Raw genomic sequence first — 24,022 nt, forward strand, 5'->3', positions numbered from 1 at the left:
CTGGGCACTGGCACTGGTGGGAGGTTGGCACCCTGGGGCTCCAGCTTGGCTCTCGGGGCTGGTACACACCTTTAGAAGCCCCTTCCAAGCCCTTCCCCTGCAGTCAGCTGCCAGCTCCCCCAGGACTTTCTGCAGAGCTGCTCCTCGTGCGCAGGCCCCTCTGTGCTGGGTTTCTGCGTGCCTCACAATGTCATGAAATAAATGTGAATCACAAGGGGGAAGGGGGAGGGAACAACTGAAAAAATATATTTATTGGAGTAAATAAAAAAAAGTTAACCAAAATCCTTTATTGATACATTCTTGGATAATATCACAGGATCGAGAGATGGAAAGGGAGGGAGGAGGTTGCGGCAAAGATCGGTTTCACTAAATTGGCACATAAGCAGCAAGATTAACGAAATTACTTATTACAAACAGTAGAAAACATACATGCTTCTGTAAGTCCTTATCACACTGGTCAATCATGGTGGGGCATCAACAAAGAAAAACCTCAAGACATGTAAAAGCCATATTCTTTCCTCCAAATATCCTAAGAATCATTGAAATTATTGCAAAATAGTCATATACCTTAAAGAAAAGAACAAAGTAGAACACAAATACAAATATCAAACATAAATTAACATGTACCATAAAATACATTACTGGCATGCATTCCAAAGATCAAGACCTCTACTAAAACTCAGCAAAAATCCTTCCTGCTTCCTCTGCAGCCCATCGGAGGTGTGAAGGGGGGGACAAACTTCGCCAGCACAGTTTTTGGTCTTTAAATTCTTTTTTTGTTTGTTTGTTTGTTTAGTTAAAAAAAATAAGGTATATGGATTGCAGTGATACAAGAATAATAATACAAGTCATGTACACAGGTCTGAGATCCTCAGTTGTCGGTTGGTTTGAGAGGTGCCGAGAGCACAGGGCCTCAATGAAACTGTGCATCCAAAAAACAAACAGTGACCTCGGAACAACATGGATGGCAATATGCAAAAAATCCTCACAAACTGTACAGAGAGTTCAAAAACTTGCAGTCTGGAAGTACATAGAAAGACAGAATTAGCCCCTTAGAGTCCAGAGCGGCCGAGCGCAGCCGGCCCAGGGAGCCGCTCCTGAGGCGCGGCCATGGCGGCCCCGAGGCCACGGCGGATCCAAGGCTGGAGAGACCCCAAGGCCATGGCGGCTCCAAGGCCATGGCAGCCCCAAGGTCATGGTGGCTCCAAGGCTGGAGAGGCCCCAAGGCCACGGCGTCCCCAAGGCCATGGCAGCCCCAAGGCCGCGATGTCCCCAAGGCCACGGCAGCCCTGAGCCTGAGGCCAGGCCAGCGCCGGCAGCCATGGAGGAGATCCGGGAGCACCTGGAGCCGGGCTCCTCTCGCCTCCCCGTGCCCGGTTGCCCGGAGCCCGCGCGGGGAGCTCAGCGAGGTGGGTGGGCTGGTGGCCGGTGCCCCATGGCAGCTGGGCCTAGATCACCAGGTTGTTGTAGCTCACGTACTTCTTTTTTGCAGCAGGGCCTGCAAGAGAAGCAGACAGGGGTCAGAGCCCGCGGCTGAGCCCTCGGTGGGGCTGGCACTGCTCGGGGGCACCGGGATGGGGACGTGCCCGGGGTGGGGATGTGCTGGGAATGGGGACACACAGGAATGGGGATGGCTGGGAATGGGGACATGCTCAGAATGAGGATGTGTCCAGAATGGGGGCACACCAGGAATGGGGGCACACCAGGAATGGGGGCGTGCCCAGGACAGGGACAGTCGGTGGCTCCCGACCCCCTGCTCCCCCCTCAGGACTCTGGGCAGGCACTCCCAGCCAGCCCCAGCCCCAGCTCCAGCTCTGGCAATAAACAGAATTAGCAGGGATTGATTTTGTCCGGCTCCCGCAGTCTGGGTGACTGTGCTGCTGAGGCACCACAACCAGATCCTATTAAGATTTCTTTTTACAAAAACAGTGACATTTCCTCCAACTTCTTAAATCTCCTGGGCTAAACTTTGGCTTTTCTCATGGATAAAGTGATTCTTATTCAACTTTTATGACTTCTGAGAATTTTTCAGTATGGGGATGAAGGTACCAGCTTTCCTAATTATGACCTTCAAATGCAATCTGTTTGCAAACAGAAGGAAATCAGACCAGTCAGAAGGTTATGGGCACAGCTACATGCTCCTGTCAGGATAAACTGCAAGTATTTAACTGCAGCTGAGCACAAAGCAAAATGTCCTGCAGTACTCTGGCAACACTGACAGATCCAGGAGAAAGAACTGTGGAATATCCTGAGCTGGAAGGGACCCACTGGGATCACCCAGCCCAGCCCCTGGCCCTGCACACACACCCCAAATCCCACCCTGGGCACCCCTGGCAGCTCCTGGAGCTCTGGGGCTGTGCCCATTCCCTGGGGAGCCTGGGCAGTGCCAGCACCCTCTGGGGATGAACCTTTCCCTGAGATCCAGCCTAAACTCCACAGAGACCAAAAAAAGAGCCTGGATTTCAGTTATCCCAGTTTGCTGAACCACTGAAGTCTAAGTCCCACAGTCTCTGGGAGAATTTGGCATAACTTAAGCAGTTTGCTGAATATTTCCAGCCTGCTAAGCTGGGGCAGACTCCACTCACACTTTGGATATGTTTTTAATGTGTTGTGTTTCACTTTAAAACTTTCTCAGGAAGATTTAAGAGACACTGCGGAAGGAGAGGCGAGAACAACAATTGGATTTGTTCTGCAAATCTGCTTTTGAAACTTCACTGGGTTTGGGTCTCCTGGGGCTCCTCTCAGCCCCTCTGCAAAACCAGACCCAAACAGGACACGGCTCCCACAGGGCTCTGAGTGACCCCCTGCATGCCCCGCATCTCTGCCAGCCCCTGAACATGCCATGGCATCTCTGCCAGCCCCCCAAGCTCCCCCGAGCCCTCAGAGACCACAGACAGCTCCCTCTGCTGCCCAGCCAGGCTGTGCTGTCCCCCTGGGGTGTCCCCCAGGCAGCAGTGTCACCAGGCAGACATCACTGCTGGCTTTTCAGAAACTCTGGCTCTGCTGTGGCCCAGCAATTGAGGCTGTTTGGAGCACAGTGCACAGGGTGCAGCCCAGTATCAGTACTGCCCGTGGTGCTCACTGACAAAGACAGACAGGATTTTAGTCCCAGGGATTTCCAAGATGGACATGTAGGAACCTCACGTGGAGCTGCAGCCCTTGGCAATATTCTCCTGAAACCCTGATTCAGCTCTTTCCTCGTGCCCCAGACAGGAGTCAGGGCTGTCTGTTCAATCGAGCACTGATCCCACAAAGGGCTGAACACCTTCAGCTCCATTAACTTCTCTTGCACACAAAGGTGTCCAACATCTGCCAGGATAAAACTCATTATCCTTCCAGGCTGCACTACAAATACCCAATAAACTGGGGAAGGCTATTAAACGCTGAAGAAGGGTAAAAGGAGCCTGGGAAAAAGGAAGTCATCACAAAACAGGTTGCAAAGTAATTCCATGTATTATTTTGTGATGTACTTCAGCTTTACCCATTACGTGCTCCAATTTCAAGGAGCAGCAGCATTTCTAGGACAGATTTAGATGCTCCCACTGTGAGTTCAGCTCTTGCCACCCCTCCAGTGCCCCCCAGTATTACTGGGGCTCCCAGCAAAACCAGTCCTTCTGCTGACGAGTTTTCTCACCAGTTCAGCCCCAGCACTCCTTCCTCACCTCCAACAGGACAAGGAGCCACTGGAGCCAAAGGGACGGAGCCAAGGAACGCTGTGGGTACCTGGGTGGGCTCTTAGACAGTGACACAAGCCTTGGCACAGCCCTGCCTCACCAGGATAATGGAGCCGACAAAAGCATCATCCATAATTCAGATGAGATGATCAATAAAAGCCATGGGGTTATTTTCAGAGAGGAAAGACAATCTTCCTGGTTTAAAGGCTCTAAGGCCAGCGGGGATCATGTCCCTGATGGCTCTGCTGCATTTCCCACTCTGCCCCTGCACTAACTCCAGCACTCTGCAGCTCTGTGAGACTTCCAGACACATCCCAGGCCTGGACAGCTCGGGAGAGACACAGTCTGCCTCGACAATGAATCCTCCTGAGTCACAGCTCATCATTATCACTGGCAATTAGCACCAGGTATGGATTTGATTTTCCTCAAAGAAATTAATTTACATGAAAATGGGGACGCTAATGAACCATCAGCGCTGCCATGCTTTAATGCAGCATTCCTGCTCCTTACACGGGACAGATACAGATCTCACTGCTCCGCTGCTGTTCTGCTGAAGGGTGGCGGCTCCGACAGCGAGCACACACTGGCCTCTCGCCAACAGCATCCACATGTTAATTAATTAATTAATTAACTATTAATAGCCACGGAACGATGGCAGCCTCGGCTGGGCGCTGCTCTGGGTGTGCTGGCAGCGAGCCGAGAGCGGCACCTGCGCTGCCGGGACATCCCTGGGAATGCCCAGGGCATCAGTGGGGATGGCCCTGGGCAGAGATGCAGAGAGGAAACAGCCCCGCTGCTGCCTGCCTGTGTGCAAACAACGCTGCTCCAGGGACATGGGCACCGTGTCACTTCCCTGGGAAAAAAGAGACTTTTCAAATAGTCTCAAGCGCCTTCAGAAGAGGGTTCCTGTCCCAGTTAGAGTCAAGCGCCCTTTCCTGCTAATTTCCCGCAAATTAGTGGTGAAATGCCAGTAGAAGGAACGAGCCGGAGGGACAGCTGCGGGACACAGGTGAGCACAGCCAGGACCTGTGCACAGGCACAGGTGAGCCCACAGAACCACAGAACCTCTGAGATGAGCGAGTCCGACCTTCAGCCAGCACCAGCACAGCCACCACAGCTGCGGGTGAAAACTAACAATGCTCCTGAGAGCTGCAAGTGAAAGCAAACAATGCTCCTGAGAGCACAAGAATTCATTCCTTTCAGCAGTGGGGGCACTGAGAGCCTACACCCTTCCAGAAGTGAGGAACAGGATGGGGAACAGCTGCATCTCCGTGCTAGTAACACATCAAAAACAAATACACAGAAGCAAAAATCCTCTTTGGACTTATGAGTTTCATCACTTGACTGGTTTTCATTATCTTGGGCACAGGTCACAAAGAAAGGAGCTCCCCCAGCAGCCCAGAGCCAGGCAGAGCTGTCAATACTGACTCAGAGCGAGATGTAATCACTTGCACTTCAATTTTATGCACATTTGTAACCTCTTCCATGCTTAAAGAGCAAAGATTTACAGTGCAAGAAATGAATTTTATTGCAGCCCCCAGGCATCTCAAGCTATCAAACACATGAAACATCATCTCAGCATTCCCAGCTCGGAGCAGGGACGGACATGGGGATGGCTCCGAGCCTGGAACTCCTGCTCTGGTTCCTCTGCAGTCACTGGGGCAGATAATGCTCAGCTCCTCTCTTTCATTTCCTCAATTCTGGCTTAGCAACCCATATCATTTGTGCCAGGCAGAGCAGAGGCTGATTATTAAATCCTGCTTCTAGTCCATCTAAAAGCAAAATGGAGCTGCGTGGCTTTCCCTCGATCTCTGCCAGAAAGACAGAGCTCTCCCCATGCTCTGCTGCCTTCAAATTGGGGAATTTAGATGAGAGCCAGATGAAAGCAACAGGCCTAAATGATTCTACATGCTTGCCCAAACCCCAACAAATGGAATGAAGCTTGGAGAAAATAATTTTAAATCTGGTATCTAAATGTAAATGGATTGTTCTTTCACATTTTGACATCTCTCTTGTTGTGCTGCACAGTGTTCTGGCACCTCAGGTCTCTCAGTGGCTGCACTGCACAGGGCATTGCACTGCCTGTGCTGCTGGGTGCCTCCAGCCTGGCCCTGGGGCTCTGATACACAGAGCAGTGGAATGTCCTGTTCGAGTAACAGAATGCAAGGAAATGAAATAACAAATATAACTTTAGGAGAAGTGTGTTCCTCCCCAATTGCTCTGCAGCCTTCTCCCAGAAATTCTGTCCTCAGCTGTCAGGCTCCCCTGCACTCCTGGTGCAGCAGCCAGCCAGGAACAGCAGTGGCATTCTGGGTGTGGGAGACCCCTCAGCACATCCCACACAGCCCCAGGCAGGGCAGGGTGCTAAAGCCATTCCTGCTCTTTCCTGACTGCAGATTTTTGGGGACACAACTGCCCAGGTGGCAGCTGGTGATGAGCTGGACAGGGCTGGATGTGCCAGCCACAGGACAGGCTCAGGTGCCACAATGCTCAGTGTCACAATGCCAGGTGACACCATCAGAGAGTCACTGAATTGCTGGAAAAGTCCTCCAACACCATCATGTCCAACCCTTCCCCCAGCTCTGCCAAGGCCACCGCTGCCCCATGTCCCCAAGTGCCACATCCACAGGGCTTTGAAAAGCCCCCAGGGATTGGGACTCCACCCCTGCCCTGGACAGCTGTGCCAGGCCTGGACAGCCCTTTCAGGAAAGAAATTTCTCTAAGATCCAGCCTAAATCTCCCCTCGTGCAACTGGAGGCCATTTTGTCTTGTCCTGTGACAAAAGCTCTCTGACCCTGCCTCCCTCCTAGGGTGGACGTGCCCTTGGGGCTCCAGCAGGAGACTGGGTGGGCTGTCCTTGGGAACCACTGAAAAGCCCAAAGCTGGCTCAGACTGTCAGGGAACACCAGGAGCAGCCTGCTCTGCACAGCCTGGCTGTGCCTGGCTCACCTCAGGCTGTTCATTAATAATGAAACCATTATTTCAGCTCATTAGAATAACGATGTTTATGCATGTGCATGCAAATGCCACGCTCAGAGCAGGGCTGGGCAGATGCTGCAGGTGCATTTCCACCTGAGGAGCTCTCCCCTGTCTCTCATTTCAGAGTCCACTCCTCATTCCTCATATTCTATCCAGGGCTACGTGTTACCTTTAGGGCTCCCTTATTATTGTCCCTTTTAGGCATGGCTATGTCCCCTGCCTGTCACAGAGCCCTGAGCACAGCCAGCCTGCAGGGCACAGAGTGAGTGCCAGCACCCTGGAGGTGAGCCTGGGCTCAGGCACTGCCAGAACCCTGCAGGGAGCAGGGGGACAGGAGCAGTTACAGATATTCAACATCCCGGGCTCCATCAAGGAGCAGTGCTTTGAACTTCCCAGAAGGATTCAGTGGGAGGGAAGAGCCCCACCTCAGCAGCTCCCCAGGGCACGTGGGGTTTGGGGAAGGCTGTTCTTACAAAAGGCTGCTTGAGCTTGGAAAGCGTCCAGGCAGCAGCAGCAGCTCTCGGGGTGTGTGGTTTGAATTCCTCAGGTTCGGTTACAATGTGAGAGCTGGGAATGCATCTGAGAGGAAGAGTAATAAAAGCACTTCTTGGGTAAGATAATGGCATAATAACAGCATCAATTCAGGCCAAAGTGGCAGTGATCTGACCCTCTTAGAGCTTAAGACAGCGTGGGAGGGTTTGAGTACACAGAGCAAGCGTTTGCTTTGGTGTCCTGCAAATGTGCTGGACTGAGCCCAACCTGCTGGTGAGCTCCTCTGTCCATAGGGGTGAAGGAACCTTAGCTCAGACAACACAGGGACAGCAGTGCCATCAGACCCACGCCTGCACAGAGCCAGCCAGCTCTGACTTTGTCTCCAGTGAATGATCCCTGTTCATTCCAGGGAAGCAGGCTTCCCCAGGAATCCCAGAGAGCATGGCAAGCTCCTCGTGCCCATCACCGTCACCCCAGAATGATGTAAAGGTCATTCTGTGCAGTCCCTGTGCACAGGGCACCTCTCTGCAAAGGGGCAAGAAGGAAGGGACTGCTGGCAAGCTGGGCATGTTTGCCTCTGTGCACAGATAAATAATGGACTTGGGCTCACACACAGAGCTCTGGCCCAGGGATGGGTCAGGCTGGGATATCCCCAAACACCAGCTGTGGAGTGCTCCCATTTGTCCCTGGCCAGAGGTGGCACTGGCCACGGGTGAGCCACCCAGCAGGGCCAGTGACAGCTCTGTGCACACAGACACAGCACATTGTCCATCTCTGCTGGGCTGGCTCCTCTGCCAGCCCAATGAGCTGCTCCTGCCAACTGCAGGGATGATCTGCAGGGACAGACCCTGCTCCAGCTCCTGGCCTCAGGGATCAGCTCCTCCAGCCAGCCCTCAGCCTCGAGGGGTTACCAGGGGGGCCCTGGGGGGATCAGGCCAGAGATGAACCTCCCCACCTGGGCCACCAACACAAATGGGATTTGAGTCACAGGACAGAGCCAGGCTGTTGATGGCCTGAGAGATCTGCAGGGTTCTGCCAGAAACTGAACTATGGGATTGAGACATTGAGTCAGGAAGTAAAACTGATGGAGGAGGATTAGTTGTCCCCTTCCAAACAAAAGCTAGAATCAACGAAGCACAGCACTGCTGAGGAACATCCAGCTCAGGCACCCTTGGCTGTCTCACTCTCTCCTGTTTGGCTGTATCTCTCCCCATCTCCTCCTTGGCTGCTCTGCAGATAAGAACTTCTGTGTCAGGGGAAGCTGAGAGTGTCTGCCCCATCAGGACCAGCAGGAAGGCTGATCAACACCTCCAGCCCTGAAGGATGGCAGAGGCCACAGGCAGAGCTGTGCTTGTCTCACAGGGATGGGGGGACAGAAATCCTGCTCTGAGAGGACGTGGGGATGGAGCCAGGGGCCAAAGGAGTCACTGCACAACCCTCACACCAATCCAGCCCCAGAGCCTCACCTGCACCAGGTCACGTGGAGCTGGGAAGGTGCTCAGGATCTTAGGAAATGTGTTTCCAAATGTTTATGAGATTATGGCAGGGAAGAAACAAACCCAACTGCTATTCCTTAATTGGAGCCAGCGGTACAGAAAACCTGCTAATTCCAACTCCATTTCTACTGCTGCTGTGTGAATGCTGTGGACTGCAAAGATAACAAATGGAAGCAAATTATTTTCACCTGCTTAAAACAAAGTCATTAACAGCACTTTGGTTATCTTACCTGGAAAGCCAGGCTCTGCAGAGAGCTGTTAGAGCCAAGTGTGAAAACAGTTTGCATGAAACATAATTAAAATTATGACCTGAGTGATGGCTGAAACATCCCCAAGGAGGCCTGGAGTCAGAGCTGCTGGAAAACAATTCACCTCTGCCTCCTGACTGTGCTGCTGAACTGGTTCCTGGGTGTCCCCAGGGCCTTGTCCCCAAGCCCTGGGCACAACCAGGGCTCCATGGCTGCCCTGCCCTCCCAGCACTGCTGTGACCTGTTCCAGCACATCTCCTTCATTTCTCCTGCCATCCTGGGGGCTGCTGTGGGCTTCATCCCCCTCCCAGCTCACAATTGCTCCCTGGTATCCCAGCTCACCCTGCCCTCTTGCAGTGGGAAGCCATTCCCTGTCCTGTCCCTCCAGTCCCTGGCAATGTTCCCTCTCCACCTTTCTTTCCAGCCCCTCCAGGCACCAGGAGGCCACAATTAGGTCACCCTGAGGCTTCTCCTCAGCACTGCCAGCTCTGCCAGCCCTTCCATGGTTATCCAGTAATCACACAAGCAATATTTTCTTACCCACCCCCAGAACTCCTCTCCCTTCCTGCCAGCTGGCCTGCTCCAGCTCCTTGGCAAAGGGTTGCAAGTAACAAACATCTTAACAGGAAAATCAAGAATGTTCATGAGGTGCAAGAGACTCAATTCACTGGAAAATGTATTCCTGGTGTACAACTCTGTTACACGGTGTCTGACAAAATTACACTGAGCCACGCTCTTAAACTGCCCCATTTTGCTGCAATCAACATTTAATTTTTTAGCTGAAAGTCTTGATTTCAAATACCCTGGAAATGTTTAACAGCTGATATTAATAAGAGCCCAGATTTAACACAGGGCTCTTCATCCCAGGGACATGATAAGCATCGTGACAAGTGGTGTAACTATGGCAACTTTATCTTCCCTGTTTCTTTTCCCCCTGAGCAGCAAGAGCAGGCACCTCGGTGGCTGCAGTGCCAGACTGCTCCCAGCTGGGAGCCAGAGCTCTGGGTCACAGAGGGCAGCTCAGCCAAACCTCCCACCCGGGCCTGGGCTGCCTTCCTCCCCTCTTCCCCGTGCCCATGGCGTGCTTCATGGGCATTCCACCTGTTTCACCTGCTCCCTTCCTGCTCTTGCACTTTCCTCTGGCTGGAAAGGAACCCCCTGCCTTTGCTCCCTGCTGTCAGAGCCCAAACACCCCAGCCCAAGGTCAAAGAGCTCTTTGGAAGGCAAGGGATGAGTGCCACAGCTCTCTGGGAGATGCCACATTTCCTTCCCCAAAGCCAGCCCAGAGGAACAGCCCCTGGGATGCTCTCCAGAGTGCTGGGTGGGACAGCAGTGCCTGGGAGAGAGGAGCAGCCAGAAACCCCAACTTCTGCACTTGCTGCTGCTTGCTGGCCCTCAAAAGCCAAACCAAGCCGGGTCCCTGCACAAATACGTTCTGTCTGCACTCTGTGGGAGCACAGAGCAGCCCCTCCCTCGCCCAGACACTCCTGCAGGGACACAGCAGGGCTGGGCTCTGCCTCTGCTCTGCTTGCTCCCACCCTCCCAGGGCTGCTGGGCTTTCCATGTTTGCACAAACACATCAGGGTTTGCACAGCTGCACCAAAGGCACACAGCGAGGCAGGGACTGAGGTTTTCTGCTGCTCTTACACAACCTGAGCAGTTTTCTCCATACTTGCAATCATGCCCACCAAAAACTGCCCAGATTTGTGTGTTTGAGAAATTGATTTTGCTGCAATATTGCTTGAGGTTTGTTCTCCTTTTTGCCCCATCATTGTTAGAATTAACTTTTTGAACTCACTTGCCAAATTTTTAATAGATCTATGAAAAAAATGGCCCTTCCAGCCTCTGGTTCTGCAGCTGTGAGCTGCTCCCCAGAGCCTGGGTTCCAGTGATCTCAGCGCCTTTGGGGGATGGAGGGGAGGCTGAGCACTCTCCCACTCCTTTCTGGGGCAGGGAGGGGTGGGAGGGAGCCCTGCAGGAGCTGAGGCAGCAGGGCTGAGCCCTGACATCTGCCCTGCCTGGGAGAAAGGGATACTCCACATCCATGGGACACCGGAGAGCCAAGAGCTGTGTCCTTCCCCTGATACTACAATTTATAGGTGTGACAGAATCTCCCTCAGAGGATGCAAGGAGTGATAAATTAGTCAAAGGGAGAACTCAGAGCTGCTGAGGGTTTGTTAAGCAAAGAAGTGAGAGGGACTGGTCTGTGAGGTACAGCTGCATCTGCTCACCAGGATTTCCCAGGGAAAAAGGATCACATAAGAATACAGAAAATGTGGAATGAACTATGAATACTTACACACTAACTAATCCTAATTTGTGCTCCCAGACATCCAGCTACTACACAGCTTTTAACATGCCAGGCACTTCTAGCCATGGGTGTGTTTTTATTCACACATCAGACTCGAAGGTGATGGTTTAAGTGCCCTCAGAATTTCAGTTTTTATAAAAGGAAACAGTCTGACACTTCCCTGCACATTACAATCTTGTATTGTGTAAAGTCATGAGAGGTGTGAGACAGTCTGCAGATAATTAATAGGGGAGCTGGCAATTATATGAATGTACCATCAAAAGTAATTATTTTTAGATGTAAAAGAGAAAGTAACACGATCCCCAAATGCTCAGACAGGAGGGAATGTTCTCTCTGAGGGCTGGAGCCCCTCTGGAGCCAGGCTGGCAGAGCTGGGGGTGCTCACCTGGAGAGGAGAAGCTCCAGGGAGAGCTCAGAGCCCCTGGCAGGGCCTGAAGGGGCTCCAGGAGAGCTGGAGAGGGACTGGGGACAAGGATGGAGGGACAGGAGCCAGGGAATGGCTCCCAGTGCCAGAGGGCAGGGATGGATGGGATATTGTGAACTGGGAATTGTTCCCTGGGAGGGTGGGCAGCCCTGGATCCCTGGCAGTGCCCAGGGCCGGGTTGCACCTCTGTGCAATACTTTCACAATAAGCACATCACCAGGAGCAGGAATTGGTGAGGGTTAGTTTTCCAGTCAGCCGTTCCAGAAGCAAAATAGATGCAGTGAAGGGCTGTCAAAGTCCTTCAGTTATCAATTTTGAGTGCAAATTCTCATTTCTTAGCAGCCGCCACTGAACAGAAAATCCCTCAAGTGAGGTTAAACACGGAGTATTTTCTCAGGCTGAAAGTGGCCAGATTTAAAATAAAAATGACACTTCAATCCAGCAAATAATTATTCCACAGCACACACTGGAGGCTGATGAGCTACAGAGCATCTCACAGTTCAGAGCCAGAGCCTGCAAGGAGCTCCCTGTCCCCAGGGCCACCTGCCTGTCCCCAGGTCCTGTCCCAGGGCTGCTCCTGGCCTGGGGCTCCCAGGGCTGTGAGCAGGAGGAGAACACACATGGAATTGGGGGGCACCTGAACCATTTCCCCTTCCAACAGCAGCCCAGGTCAGTCTGAGACCACGCCAGGACTCCTCTCTCCACAGGTCCTTACAGAGGAATCCAGAAACTGCACTGCTCCTCAGGGCAGCTGTGCCCACGGCAGGCAGGGACTCCACAGTGCTGCTGCACAGGCTGGGCCAGCCCTGGCAGTGCCCTGGCTCCCAGTGCCACTGCAATCAACTCTGCCTGGTGCCCATGTCCAGTCCCCTCAAACCCTGGCATCAATCAGCACTGCCTGGTGCCCATGTCCCCAGAGCCTGGCATCAATCAGCACTGCCTGGTGCCCATGTCCAGTCCCCTCAAACCCTGGCATCAATCAGCACTGCCTGGTGCCCATGTCCCCAGAGCCTGGCATCAATCAGCACTGCCTGGTGCCCATGTCCATCCCCAGAGCCTGGCATCAATCAGCACTGCCTGGTGCCCATGTCCAGTCCCCTCAAACCCTGGCATCAATCAGCACTGCCTGGTGCCCATGTCCATCCCCAGAGCCTGGCACAGGCACTGGCATACACTCCCTGCAGGACCTGCTGGGGATGCTCTCCCTGCCCAAGCAGTGCCAGGGCCAGCCTGGCACACCCAGCAGGAATCCTGGGGAATGCAGAGGCCAGGGCTGTGCCCCACCTGCCAAGGCCAGGACAGGGAGCTGCCCCGGGGCCCTGGCACCCAGCCCCAGCCCAGGGGGAGTGCCAAGCACTGCAGGCACTGCTGCAGCCCCAGCTGGGACCCTGCAGCTCTGCATGAGCCTCAGCTGCTTCCTTGCCTTGCTCAGTGATGGACAATTCCTTCCCTCACACCTACCACGTGTTTTCCAAGCCTGGTATTTCCATCAGCCTCAGGAGCAGAGAAGCCCTATTTGTCACTCCCAGGAAACAATTTAGAGCCTTCCAAACCCATCTCCCTGTGCATCACAAGCAGAAATTGATACAGTCACGTCAGGGCTCAGCTCTGCTCCTTCCTACTACAAACACCTTACCAGCAAAACAAGTGTCAATTTACAAGCAGGCTGATGTTTTGCTGCTGGCCCAGCTTTGTTTTTAATACACTGCATTGTTTCATGCTGCTGTTGTTTTGTATTCCTGGGAGAACAAATCAAAGCAGCAGCCAGGGCTGCAGGAGCTGGAGCAGCAGTGCTGGGGCCGAGGTGGAAAACAACCTGGAGCAGAGGAGCACTGGCAGGACCAGCACAAGCCCAAAGCATCCCTGGTTTGGGATGAAAAGTATTTTCAAAGCTTTTCTGGACCCAATTTTAAAATCTGCCAGTTGATTTTTATCGGACCTGGATGACAGAGTTATTTGTGTGCCTTTGCAGACAGCAATTCCTTACATTATTCCCATTATTACACAGAAATAAATTAATTTTAGAATCTGAGCTCCTAATTATTTTTTGTGCCATTTTAAAAAAAGGTTTTCTTAAAAATTTCTCCTGAGACTTAGGTGTCTTGCATCTCTCTCTTTCTCATCTCCTTCCTTCAGCAATGTCACCTTCACAGCGCTGCCTTTTCCTTCTCCTCTTTCATTTGCAGGAATGCTTTGAGTGGCTCCTTGTCCTCCCGGTGCTTTGTCCCATTTCCCCCAGCCCAGGCCTGCCCTTGGAATGCTCGGGGTCATCCCGGGGCTCAGGAGAGCTGCAGCCTCCCATCCTGCCCGAGCTGGGAGCATCATAATGGCCCTGATTCAAATACAATCAAAACCAATTTGAGCTCTCAGGAGGACTGAATTGATGCTGGAGCTGGGGCAATTTACACCAGCCAGAGATATTGGTAATTTCTTTTCCTATGACTCAATTCAAGCAACATTCCAACCTTTGCTGATAGAAGTTCTCACCAATTAGGGCCCAGCTAAAGACTCTGAAGGCTGATGACAGTGATTTCCCCAGCCCTCGGAGCACAGCAGCACAGGAACCAGGTCAGGTACAAGCTTTTGTACCTGGGCAAAGCCCCCGAGCACACAGGGAGCTCTGAGAAATACTTATTAATGGCTGGCAGTCATTTCTGTGCAGCACCAAAGGCTCCCTGACCCCTGTGTCCCTGGGAAAGCAGGAGTTCCTGGCTGCTGCAGTCACAAATAGCAAAGGAGCTCACACATCACCAGATCACCACGAGGCAGCCACGACAGCAGCAGAAGCCAGCCCTCAAAAATTGTTCACTGGGTTGCAGCCAGTCAGTGTCACTGGGCTGCCCTGGGGAACAGCAGCTCTCAGACCTTTGGGGGCCATTCATGCTTTGGTGCTGGGGAGGACAGAAAACACTGCCTTAGCTGCCAGGTCTGGCGGCCAGAATTCACTTTTGATCATTTGTTTGTTCGTTTTTAAACAAATATTCCATCCCCAAGGGCTTTACTGGGGGCCAGCTCCAGTGGTGGGCAGGAGGAGAGCTCTCAGAGCTGGTGCCACCCCCGTCAGGGTCTCCCCTTCCCCAGGCAAACCCCCCACGGCAGCTTTTGGTAACGGGTTTGTGAACAATTTTCGAGTTAGATGTCTTTCTTAACACAGCTGCACTAATGAACATTTCTCATGTAATTATGTATATAATAAAAATAGCCACAATAATCATAATCACCATCATTTGAGAAGAAAATAAGAAAAGCTCGGTGTTCCTTACCTTTTTGGAAAGCAGGCAAAAGCTATACAGTAGGTGGAAGAGTGTACCAAGTAACAGACTTTTGAACACTCTTTCTTACTGGTGGTAGGGAGTCTACAGGGAAAGTAAATACATTGAATGTAGCATGGGTCTGGGCACGAGGAACGCTCCCAGCCTGCCCTGCCACCAGTCCCTGGCACTGCTCTGCCTCCCCCGGGGCTCTGGGGGCACCAGCACAGAACTCAGAGCTCAGCCCTGGCAGCCCCAAAGCAGCCGAGCCAGGGGCTCAGGTACCTCCAAGCACGGGAGCAGCTCTCTCAGAGAGCAGGGCTGGCTGAGCTGACTGTTCCCTCCTCTCCCCTGAACCAACCTGGGATATTCTGGCTGCAGTTTCAGACCCCCTGTCCCCCCTCACAGGTTCCCTGGCATCACCAACAGCCATCTGAGTGCTCTCCTCAGGAAGGGGGAAGGAGTAATTACATGTAAATCTCACCAGAAATTAGGTATGGCTCCCCTCCCAGTCTGACACTGCTCCTGCAGGAGAAACTGGAGGAGACAGCCCAGCAGGGCCCTCCACCTGAAACACCTTCCCAAAGGGTGAGATTCCAGCAAAGCCACCCAGGAGCACAGCAAACTCATCCCAGGGCTGGGAGCTGCTGTGCCCCACGTCCTGCTGAGCCCAAAGGTGCCCCAGGAGGGAAAGCCTGCAGTGAGGGACAGCAGCACCTGCCAGATGGCAAACAGGAGTGACTGGGAGACTTCTCCTAAATGCTTTGGAAGGCTTGGCCCTAATACACCCCATTCATCAGGAGAGCCCTCCCAGGTGTGGCTGGGGCTCAGCTGGGGCACTGCTGCCCTCCCAGGTGTGGCTGGGGCTCGGCTGGGGCACTGCTGCCCTCCCAGGTGTGGCTGGGGCTCGGCTGGGGCACTGCTGCCCTCCCAGGGTCCCCAGGCAGTCTCACACAGCCAGCCCCTGTCCCTGGCAGCTGGGACATGAGCTCACTGCATTGCCAGGAGTTCTCCTCTCAGGTAATCAATCAGTGCCTCCCCCTGGGCTCACTCCAAGCCCCTCTCCCAGCTGCTCTGCACGTCTTTCTCTGAGCCTCAATTCCAGCAGGCTGCCCTGAGCTGTGTGCAGTGGTTCCACAGGATGAGGATCCCCTGCTCCTGGGAAGGCACTCAGGAGTTCACAGACCTTCAGCCTGCCATGCTCATCTTCAGCCCACTGCCACACAGGGCTCTGGGCTGGGAGGGACCTCAAAGCCCACCCAGTGCCACCCCTGCCATGGCAGGGACACCTCCCACTGTCCCAGGTGCTCCCAGCCCCAGGGTCCAACTTGGCCTTGGGCACTGCCAGGGATCGAGGGCAGCCACAGCTGCTCTGTTCTTCTAAAAATCTGCTGAAACCTGGAGATTTATCAAGGCTATTTCTCTGTAAAACCACCCACAGTTTGCTTCTGCTTTTACTGTGGCCTGTGAGCAGGACAGGCCATAAACCTGGGCTCAGCCCCAGATTTGCAGGGTTTGGAGGTAGGCTCAGCCCCACATTTGCAGGGTTTGGAGGTAGGGTCAGCCCCACATTTGCAGGGTTTGGAGGTAGGGTCAGCCCCAGATTTGCAGGGTTTGGAGGTAGGGTCAGCCCCACATTTGCAGGGTTTGGAGGTAGGGTCAGCCCCACATTTGCAGGGTTTGGAGGTACGTGGGTCCCGTGCTGGTGCTCCCTGGGCTCAGGACAGGGGAACACTCATGGAACACTTCCCAGCAGAAATGGCACCTCCAGCAGCCAGCAGCTGAGCAAGCAGCAGCAGCAGCCCGGTGAGAAAGAGCAGAAAATCAAAGTGCAAACCCCCACTGTACTGCAGAGCCCGCAGCTGAGCCAGGCCAGCACTCAGCTCGCTCTGGGCACTGCTGGCTCTGATCCTCTCCAGGAATTTCCCCTGCTCCTGCCCTTTCATGGCTCCCACAGCCAGAGCCTGCCCCTGCTCAGAGCCTGGGGGCACCAGGCAGCCCCTGCCCCAGCCAGGGGCCATCCGAGGGGAACAAAGCCAATTTCGCTAGGAAATACTGGAAAAACATCCTTTGGCTTTCTTTTGAGAGAAGATATTTGAGATTTTTTAAAAATTGCTCCAAGATGCATCCAGGACAATTTGTAATTCACATTTCTTATTTTCTGGTTGGTAAAACTTGGGAAATTTCCCCATTCACTGTATAAAATATTTTTAAAGTGAAATTGCTATAAAAACATCAAACCCATTTTTATGCATGGACACCATACTCAAAATTTCACTGACTATTAAGTTTGAGGAGTTTTGCTTGGATGTTATGACTTTTTTTTTAAGCTCACTAATAGAATTTTCATTTTTTTTATCCCACCTAAAAATGGAGCTGAAAACAATTTTTATTGAACAGAATATTCAAGCTTTAAAAAACAAAACTGGGTTCAGGTGTTCAGTGAACTACTGTTACACACATTCCTGAACACTGCCTGATCAGGGACTGATCAATAACCTAATCAATGCCATGGCACAGTAACTGCAGCAGTTGCACTGGCACTAATGCACCCCAGAACTTTTAAGTACAGCAGAAGTTTATTTCATTTGATTTTCTAACAATTGTTATGAACACACAGACCTGGGCAATGAAGGAGCAGTGCTAGTGCAGCTGAGACTATGAACAGATGGAATTCCACATAAATAATGAAAATGCTAAAAAAAATACTTATTTCACAAGTGATAAAAAAGAAGTAAAAGCTTATAAAGCAGAAACTCAGGGATGGCACATTTCCTAACAAACACATTCCTGAGCTTTAAAACCCCACCCAGTGAAGGCTCAAGGCAAAGGTGGCACATCTGGGCAAGCCAGGGGCCTCTGACCCTTGTGCCTCGTGGAAACATGTTCTGGTCTACAGCCCTGGACTAAAAATGGGTGTGTGACCAGAACCATGGGGCTTAGGTGGGAAGGTTTTATTTACAGTTAAAATTATTTCCTTCCCAAAATAAAATCTGGCTGTTCTTTGGTGGGAGGGGAGAATATTCTCCGAAGTCTGAAAGCAGCAATAAGATGCAGCACAGGAGGATGAGAGCAGGAGGGGACCCTGGGGTGGGAATTCCCCAGGCTGGGCTTCCCACAGGGAACATTGCAGCATCTCAGCTTGGGTGGTTTTCTCTTTGGCATGAAATTCTTACATTTTGGAGTTTGTGGGGGAGAAACTAATTTCAGCTTAGTTATCCAAACAGTGGTTAGTGAAGTGCACCAGCAACACACTCCCCTGCCCTGGCCCAGCTGGATTTCAAATTGTCTTCTCCTCCCTTCCCTTCCTGAAATCTGCCCTGGCAGAGGGCCCTGAGTGCCACTGGGGAACAGCCCAGGGCAGCAACTCCCTTCACTTCCTCCTGCACTCGGGGCTCTGTCCAGCTGCAAGAGCACTCATCCTGTCCTTAATTTGTGAGAGCCATTGCACGGCTCTGTCCATGGCTCTGTCCCTGGCTCTGTCCATGGTTCTGTCCATGGCTCTGTCCATGGCTCTGTCCCTGGCTCTGTCCATGGCTCTGTCCATGGCTCTGTCCATGGCTCTGTCCATGGCTCTGTCCATGGCTCTGTCCATGGTTCTGTCCCTGGCTCTGTCCATGGCTCTGTCCATGGCTCTGTCCATGGCTCTGTCCCTGGCTCTGTCCATGGCTCTGTCCATGGCTCTGTCCATGGCTCTGTCCATGGCTCTGTCCCTGGCTCTGTCCATGGCTCTGTCCATGGCTCTGTCCATGGCTCTGTCCATGGTTCTGTCCCTGGCTCTGTCCATGGCTCTGTCCATGGTTCTGTCCCTGGCTCTGTCCATGGCTCTGTTCATGGCTCTGTCCATGGCTCTGTCCATGGTTCTGTCCATGGCTCTGTCCATGGCTCTGTCCATGGCTCTGTCCATGGCTCTGTCCATGGCTCTGTCCATGGCTCTGTCCCTGGCTCTGGACCTCAGTCCGGCTTCCAAGGATGAATTTGGCTTTTCCAGCAGGAATGGATTTTGTACACCTGCATGATCAGACATCAGGGACAGATCCTGCAGGGGTGAGCAGGGGGAGGAAGAGTGCTGTGTCAGGGATCTGCTGCCTGCTCCCACTCTGCTTTGACAGCAGAGCTGCTGCTCCAGGCAGGAATTCCAGCAGCATCAGAGGCAGGAATTCCAGCAGCACTGACAGGACAAGAAGTGTCAGGGGTTCCAGCAGCACACAGGTCAGTGGAGCACGGGCAGGGAGAGGGCATTTCTCCCCATTCAGAGCTGGCTTTGCACAAGAACTGCAGACGTGCCCAAACCTTTGCAGTGTGCTCAGAGCTGTGCAGCTGTCTCCTTCCTCAGCTCCTTCCAGATTCAAATGCAAATCAAATTTGATGGCCTCAGTCTGTAATTTCGTGCTGTGCTATCCTCTGCTATGCACATTAAGGAAACTAGAAGTGTCTTTGCCATCTATTTTCCCTTTAAATCAGTGGCAAGATTTGCATTAAGACCAGATAAAATCCCTAAATGGGAATCTTCAGGGACCGTGAGATTTTTGCAAAGCAACTTTGCAAGAACAAGAATGAAAACTGGGGTGAGCAGAGTTGTTGATTAATTTGGTGCTTGCCTGGGAACCTGTCCTTGCTGGGGCCAGCTGGACCTGGCTGCAGGGTTCTGTGCCCAGGGTTCTGTGCCCAGGGATGTGCAGGGTTCTGTGCCTGGGGATGTGCAGGGTTCTGTGCCCAGGGATGTGCGGGGATGTGCAGGGTTCTGTGCCCAGGGTTCTGTGCCCGGGGATGTGCAGGGGATGTGCAGGGTTCTGTGCCCGGGGATGTGCAGGGTTCTGTGCCCAGGGTTCTGTGCCCGGGGTTCTGTGCCCGGGGATGTGCAGGGGATGTGCCCAGGGATGTGCAGGGGATGTGCAGGGGATGTGCAGGGTTCTGTGCCCGGGGATGTGCAGGGTTCTGTGCCCAGGGATGTGCAGGGGATGTGCAGGGGATGTGCAGGGTTCTGTGCCCGGGGATGTGCAGGGTTCTGTGCCCAGGGTTCTGTGCCCGGGGATGTGCAGGGGATGTGCAGGGTTCTGTGCCCAGGGTTCTGTGCCCAGGGATGTGCAGGGTTCTGTGCCCAGGGATGTGCAGGGGATGTGCCGGGGATGTGCAGGGTTCTGTGCCCGGGGATGTGCAGGGGATGTGCAGGGTTCTGTGCCCAGGGATGTGCAGGGTTCTGTGCCCAGGGATGTGCAGGGGATGTGCAGGGGATGTGCAGGGTTCTGTGCCCGGGGATGTGCAGGGTTCTGTGCCCAGGGATGTGCAGGGTTCTGTGCCCAGGGATGTGCTGCTCCCTCCCCCTCAAAGTGAAAGCAGGGCACCACGAGTCCCTCACAGCTCCCAACCCCTCCTGATGTGCCACCACCAAATGGCACCACCCGAAAATCAGAGCCAAGAGCAGAGAGTTCCAAGAGCAGCCCAGAGCTGCAGAGGCCACGACGGAGCAAAGCAGGAGGAGGCCAGGGAGGGCCGCAGAGCCCGTACTCACTGTTGGGGTCCACGTTCTCGCAGAGCTCCGTCTTGGCCTCGCCGTTGGGGCGGTCGCTGGGCTTGTGCGACAGGCGCGAGGACATGGTGGCCGCCGTCACCACCGCCTTGAAGCTGCGCTTGCGCTTCTGCACGTTCAGCTCGGGGTGGAAGATGATGATGTAAACCTTGGGCATGTAGAGCATCCCCAGCGCCACCGACGCGCTCAGGTTCATGGAGATGGTGAGCGTGGTGGTTTGGATGTAGAGCTGCGGACAACAGACAGGGGTTACGTGTGGGGCCAGCGGGCTGGGGCTGCTCACACACACAAATACCTGCTGGAAAGGGACTGCAACCTGTCTGGGCGTGTTACACACCAGGGCAGGGCTGCTCACACACACAAATACCTGCTGAAAAGGGACTGCAACCTGTCTGGGCGTGTTACACACCAGGGCAGGGCTGCTCACACACACAAATACCTGCTGGAAAGGGACTGCAACCTGTCTGGGCGTGTTACACACCAGGGCAGGGCTGCAGCTCCTCACACACATACAAATACCTGCTGAAAAGGGATTTTTAACCAGTTGCCATGTGTTACACACCAGGGCAGGGCTGCAGCCCTTCACACATAAATAAGTACCTGTTGGAAGGGGATTTAACCAGTCTGGATGTGTTTCACACCATGGGTGGAGGCTGCAGCAGGTCACACATAAATACCCACTGTAAAGTAATTTTTAACCAATTTGCACACATTACACATCGGGCCTGGCCAGCCTGCAGCCCCTCACACACAAACACCAGCTGTAAAGTAATTTTTAACCAGTTTTCACATTACACACCACAGGCCCGGCCAGGCTGCAGCAGTTCACACACCCACCCCCATTTTACACCAATTTTTAACCAGTTTGCAGTGCAGATGAGTGAGCTGAGACCTTTCCCCTTCAGCCACTGTGATATCCCACACAATGCCCTGCCTGATCCACCAACAGCCTCAGTGCCTGGGCCTTTCAGGGGCCTTCCCCCAGTTCCCAGAGGTTTAATTGTGATATCAGTAATTAGGGGCACCCACAGCAGTGCCCGGCACAGGCAGCAGCTGCTGTGCCCAGGGGCTGCCCCAGGGGAGCTGCTCTGGCTGGAGCTGCCTCAGCCTCGGATCCAAGCCTTCCCCTCCATCCTGAGCCCAGCAGAGCAGGAGGGCTCAGGAGCTGGGTTTGTTTCTCCTGCAGGGAAGGGGTTGAAGGTGAGATGATTATTTAATCAAAGGGGTCTCTGGCAGCACCTCCAGAGCTCCCACCTGGCAAACGCTGATGGGAGATAAAAGGGAGGCAGAAAAGAGAGTTTGTAGAACAAGGAGGGATGAGTGACACACAAAGCTTCTCATGACAAATGGGAGCAGCCTAAAGATAAGGGAAACTAATAGATATGCTTATTATGCAGAGCCTCAGTTTTATGTGTTTTATCTCTGCTTTGTGGTTTTACCAGTCAGACATAAAAATGCAGTTTACGTGAAACTATTTCATTTCTTATTTCACTTCTTCTGATAAATTCTTGGGAAGCATTTTAGATGAATGCAAATGGGTGACTTAGAGTACAAAGGATCAGATTTAACTGACAATGGGACTCTAATAACTCATGCGTGCCTTTTACAGCTGCCTGCTGAACCTGGCAGCTCCCAAACCTGAGATTAAATTAAGAAATTAAGATGCAGATTTAGTGAGAGATGCTGAAAGTTGACACGAATGAGAACTGGGACAGAGCTCATCCAGCCTGGAGGGGAGAAGGCTCTGGAGTGACACAAGTGTGGCCTTGCAGGGCCTGAAGAAGCTACAAGAAACTGCAGAGAGAGAATTTACCTGGGCTGGAGGGACAGAGGGACAGCACAGGGAATGGCTCCCCCTGCCAGAGGGCAGGGCTGGATGGGAGATTGGTAATTGGGAATTGATCCTGGCAGGGTGGGCAGGCCCTGGCACAGGTGCCCAGAGCAGCTGGGGCTGCCCCTGGATCCCTGGCAGTGCCCATGGCCAGGCTGGACACTGGGGCTGGGAGCAGCCTGGCACAGTGGAAGGTGTCCCTGCCATGGCAGGGCTGGCACTGGCTGGGATTTAGGGTCCCATCCCATGACTGGAAGAGTTGCCAGAGGAAATCCAGGCTTTCTAAAACCAGTCTGGAGTTGGTGTCCCAGAACCACTCCCCTGCAGGGTTTGAAGGCACATCTGCTCTGACAGAAGGACAAACCCTTCTGAAGGGTCACCCTCACCCCAATCTCCTTCTCTCCCCAGCAGACTCTGACAAATCCCGACTTCACACACTGCATTGCAAATGCAGCGACTTTGAAGCAGGCACTGGAGAAAACCCAACCCGAGGACATCATTCACATGCAAAAGCACCTAGATTTTATCACTGCTTTTACATAAGTGATTTCCATTTGAATTTTAGATTTTTATGTTTTCCAGATTCTTGCTTTATTCATGCAAATCACAAAAATTGCCTTCAAAACCTCGAGAGAAAATTGGACTGGTCTGGAATACACACATCTAATAACGGGCAATTTTTATAGAACAAAATACTTCAATGGCTAATTTTGCACGAACTGTGATTTCTCTGGGAAGCAAAGCACTGCAGGATCAGGCCTCTGCCTTTGCCAAGCCAGGAGAGATTTCCAGCTGCTGGCCCAGAAGAACTGAACTTCCAGTTTCTAGAACAACTTAACTCAGAGCTGCAGAGCTTTGAAAAGTCCCTTTAGGAGTCAGAAACCCTTTTTGCAGGCTAAAGCTTTGCCTTCAGTCTAATCAGGAGAAACTGCTCCTCTTCCCCAATTCAGCTTTCTAATTATGCACTGAATTGTGTTATGTTGCAATATGGAAATAAAGTGGTAACTTGAGATATTTTTGGACTCGTGCTATTACAAGCCAATTTATCTCACTTTTACTTGGGAATTAAAACAAATGCTCTTACAGATGAAGTAGACGGTTTATAAATCTCCCAGAAGGCTTTTCCAGGTCATCTGAAGATTCTATCTCATTCTCTACATTATGTTGTGCAAATATAAGAATGAGAAACACTTTTTAATAAAAATTAAAATTAGCTTCCCCTGCACCATGCATTTGCAAAACCACAGGAGGTGAAAGGACCAGAGTGCAAACATGCCCTGGGAGATTTGGGGGTGCCAGGGCTGGGAGAGGGCACTGCCCCTCCTGCAGGAGCTCTGTGCCCTCCTGGGAACCCCAAACCCCCCTGCCCATGCCAGCACCTGGGGCATGCAGGTACAGACATTATAAAATGTGGGGTGGGCCCTGCTGCTCCAGCCAAGGCAGCAGTCAGAGTAAAAGCAGCTGGCACCAAAACCAGAGTGAAAGCAGCTGGTACCAAAACCAGAGTGAAAACTGCTAGCACCAAAACCAGAGTGAAAACTGCTAGCACCAAAACCAGAGTGAAAGCAGCTGGCACCAGAACCAGAGTAAAAGCAGCTGGCACCAAAACCAGAGTGAAAGCAGCTGGTACCAAAACCAGAGTGAAAACTGCTAGCACCAAAACCAGAGTGAAAACTGCTAGCACCAAAACCAGAGTGAAAACTGCTAGCACCAAAACCAGAGTGAAAGCAGCTGGCACCAGAACCAGAGTGAAAACAGCTGGCACCAGAACCAGAGTGAAAGCAGC

At 52.7% G+C, this 24,022-nt stretch overlaps 1 protein-coding gene across 1 annotated transcript in view; it reads right to left on the reverse strand.

Annotated features, from left to right (window-relative positions):
* Window positions 1-1,404: 1,404 nt before the first annotated feature.
* GRM7 (glutamate metabotropic receptor 7) overlaps window positions 1,405-24,022 on the reverse strand; it is a 176,956-nt gene continuing 154,338 nt past the window's right edge. Inside the window, exons 9-10 of the mRNA XM_050979261.1 lie at window positions 20,388-20,634; window positions 1,405-1,498 (exon numbers count right to left, since the gene is read on the reverse strand). Of these exons, the coding sequence (XP_050835218.1) occupies window positions 1,449-1,498; window positions 20,388-20,634 (297 nt within the window). The 3' untranslated portion in view covers window positions 1,405-1,448. The remainder of the gene's footprint in view (window positions 1,499-20,387; window positions 20,635-24,022) is intronic.

This window comes from Serinus canaria, chromosome 12 (assembly GCF_022539315.1).
Source record: "Serinus canaria isolate serCan28SL12 chromosome 12, serCan2020, whole genome shotgun sequence".
Classification (NCBI taxonomy): Eukaryota; Metazoa; Chordata; class Aves; order Passeriformes; family Fringillidae; genus Serinus; species Serinus canaria.